The 17366-nt window shown below is 40.5% G+C and overlaps 1 protein-coding gene across 3 annotated transcripts in view; it reads left to right on the forward strand.

Annotated features, from left to right (window-relative positions):
* Positions 1–17366, forward strand: part of MTHFD1L (methylenetetrahydrofolate dehydrogenase (NADP+ dependent) 1 like) — a 144840-nt gene that overhangs the window by 83429 nt on the left and 44045 nt on the right. For all 3 annotated transcript variants that reach the window (XM_064413316.1, XM_064413317.1, XM_064413318.1), the window contains 2 exons: positions 11980–12087; positions 13489–13641. In XM_064413316.1, the coding sequence (XP_064269386.1) occupies positions 11980–12087; positions 13489–13641 (261 nt within the window). The remainder of the gene's footprint in view (positions 1–11979; positions 12088–13488; positions 13642–17366) is intronic.

Below are 17366 nucleotides of genomic sequence, written 5' to 3' on the forward strand. Positions count from 1 at the left end.
CAGCTGATGGCACCAGAGTCCACAAGCCCCTGTGGTTTGCAGCTCACTACAGCTGCTGGGCACAGCCCTTTCCTAGACTCTCTGTCCTCATAGTCCAGAGCAGAGAGCACAACCACACAAAGGGCAGTCAGAAACCAGATTTAGTAAGAATAGAGAGGTCCTCAAGCACATAGCTTAGTTAGCCAGACTACTGGCCAGACACCTTTACACACAACTGATCCCTTCTTCCTCTATTCTCTCATTTTCTTTCCACACTTGCACCTTTTCAATCCACCTTAATTACTCCCTTTTCCCATCTTTGCTCCTTCCACTAAACAATCTTTAGACATTCCCACTATCCTCTTTGAAAATCCCATCATAAGGTTCACACAGTCCCAAAATCTGATTTTTCATACATCCCATAGAGTCCTGTGCTGCTGTACACAATCACTTCCTTTCATTTGCAAAGTTTTTTGATCAAAGAGTTTTCCTGTTGACCCATTTGGTGCATTTCACACCAAGGACAATGGTCTCATCTTCCCCTTGGATTGTTGTAGGAAACAGGCTCAGTATGCTCTAATTTTCACTGATTAGGTTTTTGTAGTGATTACATTACAGAGGGTTCCTCCACCTTTCATTGTTGCTCTGATCCTTGCTGGGGCTTTGGGGCTGATTTGCTTAGCCCTTAGATAACCTTAGAAAGGATAGTGTGGTCCAAGTTTCAATCCTATGTCTGCCAGAGTTAGGGACTCTTTTTCCATGCCTTGGAGACTGTTATTGCAGTTGTCTGCAAGGTAACATCACAGCATTGTGAGCTGGATGTGAGCTGCCAAGAGGAGCATGGACCCCTGGGAGCACTGGAGGTGCTGGGGTACCACTGTGCTGGCAGAATATTTGGAGGGACATATTGGCAAGAAGGTTATACAAATGATTTCTCAGGGCCTTCCTGGCTATCCAGATGTGGGTGGGTTTAAATCTGAACAGCCAAACAGACTTTTCTGGCTCCAAGGAAGCCCTTGTCAAGTTTCAGATCCTGTGCCCGTGCTACTTAAGTTTCTTCAGAAAATGTTCAAATGCTATTTTTTTATAACAGAACCTCAGCTTCATTCTTTTAAATGGCTGGAAGTTCCTGTTTTGATTCTTCTGTCCAGAAAAAAGGTCAGCCTGAGGTAGATATGCCCTATGGTCATCTTTCGTTCTCTCTTCTTCTTCATGTGCACCACGTAGCTGTTGCACCCATTTTATTTTTTTCTTTCCACCTCCCTTGATGTTTTACAAAATGTCAGTAATCCAGCCAACCCATATCAGTATTAACCCCTGCCCTGACAGAAAACAAGGAAATGTGTTGGGAATACTAGTGCTGCAGCATGTATTCAAGGCATTTTGATCATGCAATAATTTTACAGCTGAAAAATGGACAATGTATAAGCCCTTCTAAGTTTGTCTCTACTGAGATGCTCTGAAAACTGAGGCTGTCATCTTATGGAGCTTGTGTAGTAAAACGAGGGAAAAAAATTCTTTGAGAAATACATGTTACAGTTTTCCTCACTGGACACTTGTGTTAGAGGGATCGTGCATTAACCTTTGACAAGGCTCATACTAGAGCTCTGGTGTTACTGTACACTGTGTAGCTTACAATCTGGTGGTAAGAGTGAGTAAAAAGGATTGGTGGGGGTAGACTCTGCCTAAAAAGAAAATCAGATTGATTTCCACTTTAATGTCTTTCCCAGACACGTCGTTTCGTGCTGCGTTGCATAAGCAGCATGAGCACAAAGGGAATGAATCACATCTTTACATCAACTTAGTGTCCTGTGACTTCACACAAGTACTCTAAGCCTCAAAAATCTGTTGAAGGGATTTTATGAAAACATATAAAGATTTTTAAATACTGTAAAAAAGTACATTCAGGCCAACAAAAACAGTGAAGTGTAAAGTTCAGGCTTCTGTTTCATCCTTACTGTGCAAAGGATGGGGACTGAAGCAGCTGGAAGTAGGAGAATGAAACAGCAATGCTGCCTCTTTTACAGTATGTAGGTCAATTGGTTAGTAGGCTCACACACAAATGAAGGAAAGCCACCTCTCCCAAATAAGCCTGCCCTGATTTTTTTTTTTTCTGGATTGTTGTAGTCATTTTGAGGTGTGGTTTCTGCTGTTCAAAGGGGTAAAATTAAGAAAATTAAGGAATCTAAGTAGCAGTAAAATGGGATTCAGACAGATTATTCCCCCCCCCCCCCCCCGCCATTGTTCCTTAAGGGGGTGTAAGTGAAAGGACATAGTTCCATTCCTTATCTGATTGTACAACTTGTCCAGTTACTTGAATAATATTAAGTTCTGGTTGCCTCAAGTTTCACAGGATTTACTGTGGTTGGGGTTTTGTTCTGTTTTCTTTCCCTTTTGGAAGGTCAAAGAGGGGAAACACTCTGCTTAAAACCACTACCACTTCATTCATATACCTGTCTGTCTTTTTGAGATTGCTCTACTGTTCCCTTTACTCCACGTCTTGATTTAATCCTGTGATGTCTATGCACCCTGTTTCCCTGTTGGAAAACTTCATCAGAATTTGCTTCCAGAACTAGCTATAATTAGAAAAATTTCCAACAGCACAGACCACTGTAGGTTCATTTCATTCAGTATTTTGATCTTTTGTGAGAAAGCAACACTCAGGGTATTTTTAAAAAAAAGCTTCAAGCCCTTGTATGTAAAACTGGTTTATATCCTTTCTTTCTAGTTCAAACAAACTTTGCAGTAAACGATCTTATTAGTGTGCAGTCAGACATGTACTTAGAGGATAGCCCATGTCAAGTGGGCTCTCTGTGTTTAATTTTTTTTTTCCCAAATGCATTCATCTCTGTAGTCCTTCATGTAATTTCCAAATTTATCTTTGAAAACAAAAGCTTCCTTGAAGAATATTTACAAATGTGTGTAGTGGGAGAAGAACACTAGAAGAAAGTAATTTCTAGATCTGTCAAATGCTGGTTAGGAGTTGAGAATCAGATGGTTGTTTTCTGAAGTATACATGTATACCATCTTGTCCAGTGAAACCTGAGCATGTACCAAATGAGCAGTTTTAGACATTGGACACAACACAGTTGTGTGAGTTCAGGATTCAGGCTCTGCTCCTGTTCAGTATCATAGCAAACCAGTCTAATTAGAAGACTGTGCTAATTTTATTCCTTGAAGCATCTAATCTTGTCTCTTTAACTTCCTTGGGTGTCATTCCATGACATACTCTTCTATACTCCCACTTTTTGGTGGCTTTTTGGGTTTTCTTTATTTGTTTCTCTAAGCAGGCAATATTTTTTTTTTTATCCTAGTGGCTGCTGCTTGTCATTTGACTTTTTTTTTAGTCTTGGTTATAGAAAGGATTTTTTTCACATTTGGTATGAGATGAACAAATATATTTGGGGGCTGCAAATGAGAACAGAATACCTCATATATGGTTTTGGAGTGCGTATGTGTGGCAGTCATTTCATGGATCAAACACAAGACATGACCTATGACAAGTAAATATTGCACAATCTCCTCTGTAGAAGTGTAAGAAAAGCACAGAAACAGATAGAGTACCCTGAAATGCTTACAGTATTAGGAATTGCACAGGTCAGGGGGGTTGGCCAGGAGCAAGGATGAGTTTTCATATCATAGACTTCAGAGTTTATAACGTAGCTTAAAATATTATTGGCAGTAATTGAAGTAAATACTATGGTATTGTGTGGTTTTAGTATGGATTTTTGTCCCCTCTGCACAATAATCTTTATTAAGTTGCTGTTGAGTTGGTTTCTTGCAGAGTGTTTCTCTTCAGTGTTTGAAGGATGGGTTTGTTTAAAAGGCCTCCTGAACTCTTTGTGAAATCATCTGTGGCAGTTTATTTTAATATATATTCTTGCTACATATGGAAAATATCAAAATATCAATCCTCTTATCACTGTTGACTTCCCTTCTGGGTTCAGTTTTCTTGAAGTATGGGTCTTTAAGTTGCAGCAGAAAGCCATTACTCAAAATAAAGTTGACTGAACCATTAAAAGTAAGTTTAGATAACTAGGGGGAGGAAAGGAGAGAATGGAAACGCATCCCGTTCCCAAATTTCTCTGGCTCCAGCGCCTGTTCTTGATCAGGAGAAGGGGGGAAGCTATATTCCTCACTAATGCACGCCTGTTGAGTGACCTGCCTTCGCTATCCTGGCCTCCTCTCTTCTGCTGTGGTGAACTCTCCCTTGCCTTAGAGCAGCCCTCCTCAGCCTGGGACTGAAGCATAGGTCTGAAGAAGGCAGGCATTAGGTTTTCAAGAGATACATTGCCCCTTCCTGCAAGCAGCTGGAGTGGAGCGGGCGCTGGGGAGATAGAAGAAAGGAGAAGGACAGGCATTTGGCATGAGGCAGGATCAGCACATCTGGCTGGTCAGGGAGTTAGCACTGTCCCCTTAAAAGGATGACTTGGTAACCTGACAAATGGTATTGAAGAGCCTCAAATCACTGGATTTATGGTGCACTGGAAAACTAAATTGAAGACTCTAAAGGTCACGAATCGGGGGGAAGAGAAGGGGTTGTTCCAGCCTTCCAGATTTGTCAGATGACAACTTTTTTTGACAGTGCATCTTCAGCCTTTAGGTAATATCATGACAAATGAAAGTATTTCCAGGTTATACAGTGAAAGTTGATTGCACAAATATTTTGGCAGGGTGCAGTGCATTGCCTGGCCAGCCTGCAGAACAAAGGAGAGATTTCTCAGCTTGGGACCATCCACTGGGAGCGAGGTTGAGTAGCAGCATTTCTCAGAGAGGCATTCAAGCAGTTGGCAGCCTCAGCCCTGGTATTTTTCTTCCCCTGCTGGTAGCATAATAATAGTTTGGGCAAATCTGGAGCATCTGAGTCCAGAGTTTTGTTTGTCCCTGCCTCTGTTTTGCTGTGGCAGCATGGTGTGGGCTGTCACTTACCTCGTTCCCTCCAGTCTTTGCTTCAGCTGTCATGGACAGTGGGTCACTCAGAGGGGTCTAAGGGTAGCATTGAAACAGAGAAAACTCTGCCAGCAGTGGTTCTCTGTGCATTATATTCTCTTCCATCCATGGTGTCCCAAAGCAAGAATGAGCTGTGAGTAATGGAGGAGGAAGAGCCCCATCAGTAGAGGAGAAGGCTCCTTGGTGCATGTACTGCAAGAGGAGGAGCAGCTCAGAGAGGAAGGCACAGTCAAGAAGGGCTCATGGGACCTGTGTTTGAGGATGCCAACGTCCAGGGGACTATCCCAAGGCAGAGTGTTTCTTATACTTTGTAAACAGAAGTATTTTCTGTTTCCTCTACTAATACCACAGAGTTGCTAAGCCGTGAAAGCCATCCATTGTGTATCTGCTGTCACAGCAGCCCAGCTCATTTGTCTGGGAAGCAAATAACTTCTGTCTTGTTCTCTATACAGCATGGAGTTCAGTCATGTGTGGACCTAATGGAAAGTCCTTAGGTGCTGCTGGGGTGGGAATAAATAAAATGGTCCTTACTGGAATTTTTCCTAGTAATTGATGGCGATCATTTCTCATCCTGAAATGCAGGCTGTGCTGCCCTGCAGCAAATGCTGGCCTTTAAACTATTTCCCCCCTCCCCTCTACTGCCAGTCAGACATCTACCAATGAAGCCACATTAAAGAGGAATTCCATAGGTCTGTACCACCCACTCCTCCCACTCCCATCAAAGAGATTTCGGTGGAGTCTGGACACTTGTTTTCTGAATTGGGTGTTCTAGGGTTGGAAGCTGTCTTTCTGCCACTCCATGCTTTATTTGCAGATGTAGGGCTCTTGACAGCGCTATACTTTTATGTTTGTTTTCATTATTTCCCTATTCTTTGCATAGAACAATTTTCTTATGCACAGCTGGGATTTCAAAGTTGGGGAAAAGGAAAATAAATCTCTAAGGCCACAGGCTTAGGTTGATTCACAAACTGTTTAGCTTGACTGAAAATGCTTTTCCACTAATTAAAAAAACCATCTCTTGTCCTGTGCCAGCAAAGGAAGAGGAGTGCTAAAGACTTGGAAATCCTTTTGTCAGCCACAGATCTTCTGGAACCAGAATATACAGATACTTTAATAAATGCATTTTTATTTTATCCAAGGGAAAAGCTAGAAGTAGGAGTTCAAATGTGCAGAGTCAGCTATTGTTTTAGCACTGCACTCTGTCACCTCACACAGCACCTTCAGCCATACTCCCATCATGTTTTCATTTGGCAGCCTTCCCAAGAAGAGGAATGAGTGATGTCTGCATACTGTTTCACTTAGCCAACCAGCAATTCTTCTTTATTGCTTTCAGTGAATGTGTAAGTTTAAAAAAAAAAGTGCCACTGCCTTGCATTTCAAATTATATTAAGAATTTATGCTTAAACACAAACAGCTTAGTAACAGCAAGCCCAGAGGTTTTCACCTTATAATTAAACTGGTGATGTCATAATTAAAAGTAGGCATTGAGACTAAAGTGAATGTTTAAGGTACTTGAAGTATTAAATGTGTAAGTTACAAATAAATAGTGCTTTTGTATATCCTCTGGTTAAATGCATGCTTTTTCAACAGAATCATAGTTTTGTTGGATAATAAAGTAGTTTTAAGTATTTATGTTGTATAACTGGGAAGGGACCCTGTCAGACAGTGCTGCACCGATGGGTGTTCACTCATGGTACTCAATTTAAACTAGACCAGGGCTTCTCTTGGAAGTGGGACTGCAACCTAGTGAAATGTGGTATGACTTGGGACTCACTGCTGTTGTGTCTGGCTTTACAGAGATGTGTCCTGTTGGTGAGGAAGTCAGGAGGATGTTTAAAAGCAGAAGGAATTAAGGAGGAAGGGAATAGGGGTTGTTTTCAGCAGTCTCAGGGATTGGCTGTGGGGAGTTAAAAATATTAACTCCTTTCTCCAGTAGGCAAAGACTTAAAAAGTCAGGTGTTCAAATTAGGATGCAAAAGAGGGAAATCTTGAGCATAGTCTCAGACCAGATGCCTGGTAATATGCATGCTTGGTTTCACTTAATACTGACTTCTGGCAGCGAGACTGATTTCAGGAATCCCAGCCAAGGTGTGTGTCCCTGCCCCAACTCGCTTTTTCTGCTGGTACCTTTCAGTGCTCAGATTTGAACAGTTTCAGCAATTCTTCCTGCTTCACATGGGCTTTGCCTTTATGATAAGGTGGATGTGTGAACTGATATGGGTTGCAATAGGTTTTTTTCCCTGGGCTGTGTTTTAGCCTGGATGACTGTCTCTGGTATGTGCAGCTGCACAAACAGCGGTGCTGCCTCCGTTGCACTGGCACATGGGTGAGTGTGAGCAGCAGAGGAAACAAGGATGAAAAGAAGGCCTATTGTAGTTGGTCTGCTGTTCATGGAAATCCTTATCAAGCCTTATGTGAAAAACTGATAATCTGAAGTCAGCTGTTAGAAGTGAAGGAAGAGATGAGGAGTGAAGGAAACGTGAGAAAAGGTTAGCAGAAATTAAGCACTATTAGAAGATTTTGTAACAAGCAGGATGACTTGGCACTAATATCATGTGTTGCAAAGTGAGATGGACTGGAAGTGGCAGTATGGCTGGATGATAACACTGGTATGATTTGGTTTAGATAATCAATACAATCCTGGGAATGACAGGCTCTCACCTTTATCAGTGCTGATTTCGTGGTTTAATCATTCTCTATCAAGTAATGAAATATACAGCTACATAGCTACTGTTTTTGTGAAAGCAGTTTGTGCTTTAGCACTTGTTATGCTTTAGCCCAGGAGATAATCCTATTTATGGTGTGGGTGCTTGGCAGCCCCAGCAAGCGCGTGTGTTTGTGCTTGCCTCAGAAGCAGCATATGGCTTTGGTAGCTCTAAATGTGTGAGATTTCAGAAGTGAACATTCTCTCTGGCAGGAGTGGCAAGATTGGTTGTTTCTGAGAGAATCCTAATGAATTGTCTGCAGATATTTGTACTGTGTAGTATCTTCTCGTATTCAATGTAAATTTACATAAGTATTTTATTACACCATTTTCTCAGGAAGCTGAAATTGAATTTGGAACAAATTCTCTGAAGCTGCCATAATTCCTTCAGCAGTAGTACTAATACGTAGTTGCGTATCTATAAAAGTCAGGTTCTACCCAAATTCATGGTATCTATTGTCTATCTGTCACTAATCTTCACCTAAATGTACTTAGTTGTGCAACAGTCACACCTTTACATAAGGGAACTGAGAAGAAGGATAGCTTTTATTGCTGATCATAAATCTTTCATGCTTTTGACACCCTGGGCATTTTACAACTTTCCTTCTCACCCTAGCTCTCCAGGTGGCAGAGATGCTGTGGAATCAAGTTGCTGTTGATAGGGGTGCATCAACACTCCCTGTTCAGATGAGACTTTTAATCCTCCTTTCCTTAAGAGTTTTTTGGTGATCGCCTGCAAATGGTTGCATCAGCACAGCTAAGGGTGCAGCACTGGAGGTTGCTAGTGGGAGTGAACAACTGGTTCAGGAAATTCCTAAGGCTGTTGTAAAAAATTCTCAGACAAAAGAAGAAGTGAGAGATATGTCCTGCTTCTAGCCTGGACAATTTGTGCAGCAGTTGAAGGAGACACAACCAGGAGATTATTCTATACAATGTTCCATCATGGGGGCAGGGGAAAAGGAGTTGCTTCCTGGGAGAAGACATTCCTGGAGAGTCTTGGTGGGGACACTGAATTGGAGAGTACCATTCCCAAACCAAAGCAGATGTGGAATTACTCTTTTTTTAAGTATCTGAGATAAGTGGTTTCTGCTGGCAGACATTTGACCAAAGTATATAAGGCACAAATATATAGTTCACAGATTTTTTTTTCTAGGTAAGTCTGGTATCAGCTGGAGCAAAAATCCAGCATAAAATCCCCTAATGGTTTAGTTATTTATGCAATAGGAGTTTAATTTTTTTAGCCCCCTTCTCCATGCGAATTAGCATTATTGCTACATATGGTGGATGTCTTTGCCCATCAGTGAGACTATTTTGATAGCAAAGTGCTGAATAATCAACAGTTTTGTTGAAAACCTAAAGCTAAACAAGTGTCTGCTAAATCCAGGCTTTTGCTATGTAAAATGCCTCTTGAATAAGTAGAACTTCTTTTCTGTTAAAATACCATTATGGCACTTTCAAGCAAAATTAATTTTTATTTCTCGTTTAAAGCACTAGGTGTTTTTTTGGTTTGGAAAACATTTTTTTTAATTATAATGAAGTTTCCCAGCAGTATTACTGTATTACTTTATAACTGAAACACAGGAAACTTTTTAGCTTGAAATGCCCTGTTACACTGTGATTCTAAACAGATAATGCCTTAAAATCACACTAAATACTAGGAAACAGGTGGATCCTTAGCATGGTGTAGTGTACTCCTTTCCCTACTCCTGAAGCTTCAGGAAGGAAGCATATGTGAGAGCGTGCATGTGCATGGGCTATGTTAATGTCCATAGCACATCTGTGCCTTCCTGCTGGTTTCTGTCTGAATTTGGCTCAGCCAAGACTCATCTTGCCTCTGCTGAGATGAAATAGGCTCAAACTCTCCTCTGACACCACGCACACATTGCCTCACCTGTTTGTGTGAGCATGCCTGGCAAGAACATGACAGGCTTGGGAGACCAATTTTTTTTTGCCATTCACACTCCCACAACTCCTTCCTCAGTGGTGATTCTTCTGAGGTTACATTTGCAAAATTTGAGGTGTGGGTACTGACCCAAAAAGTATTTGACATTCTGGTTAAAAAACAAACCAGGAAAAAAAACCACAAACCATAAATCCGTAGGGATATGATTTGACTGTCCAGCTCAGACTCGGTCATGCAACACACTGCACATATCCCAGGAGAAGCAGAGTGCCACCAGTGTCATTAAAGCATTCTTCTCTGATGTTAGCCAGAGCCCTGCTGGGTTTCTTTTGGAAAATACAGCTGTGGTCATTGGAAGGGAGCTGAAGGCGCAGTAGTTATACTGCTGTCAAATTAGTTGGAAATGTTTTGACACAAATGCAAGTTGAATCTAAATGTCCATGTCCATCTCAATGAATTTACTGAGGTTTAAGCAGAAAGCTGTTAGTTTCCATGTTGGCCCGCTGACAACAGGGAATGGAATTCCTTTTGCCTTTCCATTTGCCATTGCTGTTAGTCCTTTACTGCAAGCAAACAGCACCCAAAAGGCAAATTAACAGACATGTTTTGCATTTCTCCCACTGTGTTGAAAACTGCCATGGATATGAACGTATTTAATAATCACCCTGAGACAAATTTCATCTCTTGATGGGTGTCCATGGCACTAAGTATTCCATTCAGCTTGATGCTGCCAGGAATTATACCCAGGATATTTACAATGTGCTATCTTCTGTCCTGATTAGATTTTTTTGCCCTGCTTGGATTCCTGTAAAAAGCCTGATGTTGGGAATGTGACATTATTTCACCCAATTAAGGAGCAGCAATTGTATAGTGAGCATGTTCAGAAAGTATCTTGTGAATCTTCTTTAAAGCTGTCCTTGAAATTTCATATCTGGGGGGGAATTTTATCTGAGCCTTAGTAGCTTTTAACAGACTTACATTTAAGGTACTTCGAAGTCTGGAGAGATTATTTTCTTGTGATACCTCTATTACTTGAGTTATTTATTAATATGATCTTCGATTTTTCTAAAATTCAATCATAAATACAAAAAATATCAGCCTGACACAAACACTTCAACTGATGTATCTTTACAGAAAAAGAGCTGCTTCCAGGCAGGCATTGCAAAAATGTGGTTAACTGTGGAACTTCCTATAAATGCACCAGATAGAGTTCATTATTCACAACTTAATTAATTTCTTACCTTTGTTAGAATAAAATTATACACTTCTATTTTGTGCTTTTTGTATTGCTTGAGACTACCAAGTCTTCTTCCTCAAGTGGTTATCTCTCTAGATTTTGTTTAGCACTTATTCCATGTGTGTTGTTAATTAAATATTACTGATGAGATATTCCCTTTAATCTTGCACACATTTTTAGCCATCTGTAGTGAGCACAGAATTATCTGAACTCGTGGTAAGATCCCTCCTCCATCATCCTGTTCCTATTGAGAGAAGTCAGAGAATGGCTTGTTTAAAATAGGCTGGAGGAGTCACAATTGTTGTCTCCTGGGTCATTAAAAGCAAAAGGAAAGAGAACGAGGAAATAGGAAAGAGTTGTTTATTCTAAGTACACAAAAATTATGGCAGAAAAAGTAAATGCCTGATCTGACCACAAAAAAATGTTTCTTGAAAATCTCTTAAGGGTTTTCTAACATTGAATGTGAGAGTCTGCCTCTGCCTTCAAATAGAAGCTGTGAAGGCAGAACTTGTTCAGTTTGAGCTGAATAACATGATGTGAATAATCTTGGAGACTGGGATTGAATTTAGTGACTTGAGGTTTTAAAATGAATTCTAGAATGCTTTCATATTCTTTTTTTTAAGTGTCCAAAGTGCTTTACAATATCAAAGCTACAATTAAAAGTATGCATGTTAGAAAGTATAGGTGGGAAGAATAATAATAATGAAAGAAAATCACAATCAAAGGGGCAGTGATGGGTCTGGAATTTTCTGCTACAATTCCTCACTTCTCAGGGGAACCTTCCCTGGCTGCCCCCCATACCCTTGCCTTGTCCACTTATGTAGGTAATCTTTATTTTGAAATGAAACTTTCTTGTCTAGTGATCCCTGTGTAGGGATTCTAGGTGTAGGTTATCTCTTCTCTCTCATAACTAGATGGCAGTAATTTTCTCCCCCCACTTCAGGTGAGCATTAGATCACGTTGTCGACTCTGTAATGCACAAATTGTGCAGTTTACAGATGATGGGGTAGCTGAAATCACAGCTGTTAGTTCATGCACCTGCAGCTGTGTATCCATCACCACTGCTCCTTACTTGGTCTCATGCTTTAGCAAGCCTGTTTAACAGGGATGAATCTAAATGAGAGATTCAGAGACCTCAAGCAGCAAACAAGATCCTCATTTCTCTTGGCCAGTCTTCATCCTTGTATTGTTTCCTTGTCTCTGCAGCTTCCTATTGTTGAAAAAATAAGGATCATTGCTCAGAAGGTGTATGGAGCTCAGGATATCGAGTTGTCTCCTGCTGCACAGTCTCAAGTTGATCGTTACACCCGGCAGGTAAGAGCACCAGGGAATTGTGCAGGCAGGTACCTTGGGAAACCTCAGGGTGTAACATGTTCTCAGACTGGAGTGTTTTGTCAAGCTTTGCTGAAAGGCATGAGCTTACCCATGGTAGTAAGCTATGGAGGTCAGTATGGGTTGGTTTAGATTTGGTAGAACAGAATGGTTTTAACCTTGAGGGTGATCTCCTGTGAGATATGAACAGAGTTCAGAATACTCCTGAGATTGTCCATGAAACTGTACTTTCTATGCAGTTTGGGTTACTCTCCTAAACCTGACAACTGCATATCTACAAAAGTTGCTGCTAGCAAATGTAACCAATTTTAGCATAAAATTTGTTCATTTGTACCTGCAAAAAAAGAGTTTGCAAACACGGTAAGACCTGTGCACAGCTATACACATTGATAGCAAAGCTGCCACTATTTGTAAAATCTTTTGGTTTCTTTCTGTTCCTATTACTTCCAAGGAGTCATGAATACTAGAACATGAAATACATCACCTATCCTAAAGCGTGTGAGAGCATGTTACAGTTTGGAAAGTTTTGAAACCATGTGAAGAGGTGAATGTGGTTTTTTGTAGTGGAATGGCTTCTGGACATAAATGTGGCTGGAGCCTTTCTGTCAGGAAATAGAAACAATATGTCCAGGAAAAATTCCTGAGTAAACTTCAGCAGCTTGGTCAGACAAACAGAAGTCCTTGGTCAGACAGGCGGACAGCCATCTTCCCCAAAATGCAAACTTCCTGAGAATTAATTTGATTTTTCTAAATGGAAAAGGAGGTTACTTAGTGTACTTGAAGCTAAATAATCCATGCCTTTATTTTTTTCCTGCTGTGATTCTCTAATCCATTTTTAGTCTAAGTGTTAGTATATTAGGAAATATTTTCACAATGTCACCTAAAGAGTTGTCAGCTCTGGGCTGCAGAGACAATTCCCTGAAGTCCTGCTCTCCTCCTGGCCCTGTTTGTAAAAGAATTGAACAGAAGAGTGGAAGGTGCCTGACTCAAGATTAATCAATAACTTGGAGACAAATTATGGGCAGGGGGAGCTGCTGAGGCACTTTTCCTGATTTTCTCCCACACTTTCCCTAATTAGTGCATTGACATTAGTGAAGGGGGTGCCATCACCTCATGCAAGTTTTGTCTTGTTTAAAAACAAAGGAAAGCATCATAAGCACCATCTGTGTTTACGCCCGAGAAGACATTAATGCCCTTAGAAAATTTTGGACTCTGAATCCTGGTCTCAGGTTTGGTGTCTGACTAGGTCATTAGAGCCCAAAGGGAGCTGCTGTAAGAGAGGTTTCTAGAAGATACTGATAACAAAACAAAAACATAATGTGCCTTTACTCTAATTTTTAAAACATTTTTCTTTTCTTTCCCTTTTTTTTTTTTTTTTGTTAGGGATTTGGAAATCTTCCCATTTGCATGGCAAAAACTCACCTATCCCTCTCCCATCAGCCTGAGAGGAAGGGTGTTCCCACTGGTTTCATTTTGCCGATTAGCGATGTGCGAGCCAGCATTGGAGCAGGATTCATCTACCCTCTGGTAGGAACGGTGAGTGCAGAGCATTCGACCCGGTAACTCCCCTTTCACCCAGCTTGACAGGGAAGTGCGTTTCCTGTTTGCCTGCAAAAGTAATGTGTACAACCATGTGAGTTCTTGTTATTGTATAATAATCTTATCCTCAAACTTTTTGTAACTCTACGTTGATAGGAAAAGATAATCAAGAAAATGCAATGTCATATAAGAGCCTTTGACTGTCGGGTCTGAGAGAATGGCTCTTGCTGTTGTTTTTAGGTTAGTCTAGGGTATTTAGGCACCCTAATGCTGCAGAAAAATGAATTTACTCGTCGTTGCCTTTCCTTATTCAAACTTCAGCCTGTAAATAACTATTTAGATATTATTGTAAATTTTAAATCATTTATCCATCATTACAAACCATTTCAATGCATCTAGATTAAAGGAATTGTGTTGGGGAATAGAGTATAATTGCTCTTCAGCTGATGAGCCTGATCTGCTCACAGTCTTTGTGAACATCACTACTGGTGCTGTAAAAGTAAGTTATGCTGGGAACGAGTAGATTTTTAACTGCAGAAGTAATAGCATATTCCTTCTCCTTTATTAGAGATTTAAACAATGATGTGCTAAAAAGAGGCAATCATCATCGTTTCTTCCCATCCATCCCTACAAGTACAGACTCAGATTAAAAAGCTCCTGATATTTCTTCCCTTGCAGGCCTTATCGAAATAGCTGAGAAGTGAGTTGGCTCATGCCTTTTGCCAACCACGCACATCTTAATCCAAACAGCAGCTGAACTGCATCTGACATCTCATAGCTAAAGTTATTACTTACATGTAGCTGATTCATGGATGGTGCTAGAGAAGGGATGCAAAAGCCATTGCATTTCCGGAAGGAGTACTCTCCCAATGTTATCTCATCTTCCCAGAGCACGGCCTGATTTCCTTGTGTAGCAGTACACTTAGGAAAGGTTGAAAATTTCTAATCTATTGTTTTGAATTCCCTCTGAAACAATCAAGTGTTTGAAATGAGGAAGGAAGTACTTTCTGACCAGGAGGGTTCCTGGAGTTCAGGAAACTGTGTCACTTTAAGTCACTAGGCTTGGGGATATGCTTTCCTTCTGCATGACCACATTATGCACATCCTCCAGAAGCAGAGTGCAGCTCTGTATTTAAATTGTGTAAGACCAAATTCCACTTACTGGTGACAGGGGTAAAATTTGCCAGAACTTCTAGTATCTCCTTCATGACCTGGATTCAAGTTTGCACTGCAAGTTGTGTGTCATGAAGTTATGAGAAGGAATGCGTGTGAGTAATGGGCAGTAACTAATTCAAATCCATGAGGGAGTTTTTCTAGTGGATGTCAGAATGAAATATTCTTGGGTTGAGCTTTCTGGATGTGTTACACCCTGCATGCTTTGCAATAAACTAGCTGCAGTTCAGTGTCATAAATCCATAGAAACTGTCCATAGGAGCAGTATAAACCAAACAAGTTCAAGGATTACCTCTTTCTGTTTCCATTTAGAAACCAAAAAATGAAGTTCTTTTGAAGGACATTTTGTATATGAGATTTCTTTTTGGAATAGAGTGTAAAAAATATGTCTAAGTTAGTTAGCTTGACTTTGGTGAGAGGCAGTATTAGCCGTGGAACTTCTCCCATATCCTGAGCTGGGAAGGCAGTATAGCCTGTGTTATGTATTCCAAGAGAGTTTGTAGGCGAGGTATTGTATAAACATAAGATCCCCAAGAGGTAAAAATGTAAATACATGGACATCGATCATTGGTTGTTTGGAAAAATATTGCTAATGCTCAGGAATGTAATGCTCAGGAATGTGGGACAGAACACTTCTTGGAACCATCACAATTGCTACAAATCAGAACGAATGAATGAATACGAATGTATTGCTAACATCATTACCACACAGTTCTTTCTTTAGAATTAAATTTATAGCGAGAGGTCCAACTTGCAGCCTTTCAGAGTGGAGAGTTGTGAGCATCATGAGACAAACTTTCGTAATATAATTGCACCACGACTTTTGAAACCACTTTTCTAATTTGTCACCTTCAGATTTTTTGTGCGCGGCATTGTCAGCAGCTAAGTCTTAGGGTTAGTGTTACTTTTTAAGTTGTGCAAAAAGAAATATTTTTGATGTCTAGTTTCAAAACTGAAAGCCATCCTTTTGCAGTTCTCTTACTAATAAAGCTACCTGAAAATGTCTGCAAGAACAAAGCCAGTATAAAAGAGCATGTCCTGAAGACTAAAAGTAGTTGGAAGTCAATGTTGTGAGTAGAGGGATTACAGAAATCCCAGTGACAGCATATGGTGAAAACAACCAGTCATGACAGTGGACTAGAATATCTTTATATAGGAAAAAAAAGAAGGAGCAGCATAATTTTTTCCCCTTCCACTGCTTGCTAGCTAATTGTATTAATGGAGAGTTCCCTTAATAACTAAGCTGCTCAAAACCTTTTTGCAACTAAGGCTTTTCTGATGGCAGGAAAAAAATGCTGTTTTTCATTAAAATTGTAGTGATAATTCTGATGCTAATTAAAAGTCAAATGCCATTCTCAAAGCATATCTTTTACCAGGTGAACTTCTCATATTCTAGCCTGTCAGAATTGATCAGTAAACCATTTGTTAAGAGTTTCTGCTCCAACGTAATCAGGAAGAGCATTACAAATGAGGGAGATAAGTACTGCTGAAAGATAACAAACTATCTGCAGTAACTAGCATTTGTAGTTTAGCCTTGTCACTAGCACATGCAAAGTAATGAGGTTTGTATTTATCCCAGCTCTGATACACAGTGATTTTTTTTAACTAAATATTTAGCATGTTGTCTTCATATTCTCTAAGCAATATTTGGTTTGTGTTATGGTTGGCTCCAGTTCCCATACAGCATGGAAGTCTTTCCAGGAAAAATGAGCTGAGCCTTATCAGAGGAAATCAGCAGTGAAACAAGAGGTGCATTTAATTAACACTGGCACAGCTTTTATCCAAGTTCTCTGAGACCATGACCCAGAGGGCTACATCATTCTCACAGGTGGACTGTTGACATCATTGCTTGGCTTAACAGAGTGATGGCAGGAAAGCTGCTGGAGTACATGTAGGAAAGCAGTGAGGTCATTCACTAGCAATGCTTGGGTGTGGAGTTACTAGATTTTTTGTAGTTTGTGTGTTTCTCTCCACACCCACCCAAAAAGCCATAGCAGTTTGGTGCTTTCTCACATTCAGCCACATTTCCATTGTTCCTTTTCATGTGAGTTGCAAGAATGCAGGAAGGTCACAGAAATAAAACCTGTTGCGTTTTGCCTTTGTGAAGTGATGCTACCAAATCACTGCTGCAGGAAATAAATCAGTGTTTGAGTCACAGTGAGATTTGTAAGCACGTACTACTCTTCTCCAGCCATGCACTTTCATTTCAATGGGTTAAAATTAAAGGCATGGTCACTCTGAAAATATGTGTAGCCTTTGGAGTCATGGCCAGCTTCCAAATTCTCACAATGAACTGACATCCTTCAGATATCAACATATCTGAAGAAAGGTCAACCCATTACAGAAACATTTTTCTCCTCATAGAGAAAGAAGTCCAAGTCTCTGGAGCTAGTGCTGAAACTATATCCCCTTGGAAGGAGCTCTTGGGGTGACCCAGTGTAGTTTGAAATCAGTGTATGGGAGGAACAAAGCTCAAGCTCACTTGTGGGTGAGAGCCAGGACTTTCCTGCCAAAATATTACCTGTATATTGTAAGAGGGAAAAGACCTC

This window comes from Passer domesticus, chromosome 3 (genome assembly GCF_036417665.1).
Source record: "Passer domesticus isolate bPasDom1 chromosome 3, bPasDom1.hap1, whole genome shotgun sequence".
Taxonomy (NCBI): domain Eukaryota; kingdom Metazoa; phylum Chordata; class Aves; order Passeriformes; family Passeridae; genus Passer; species Passer domesticus.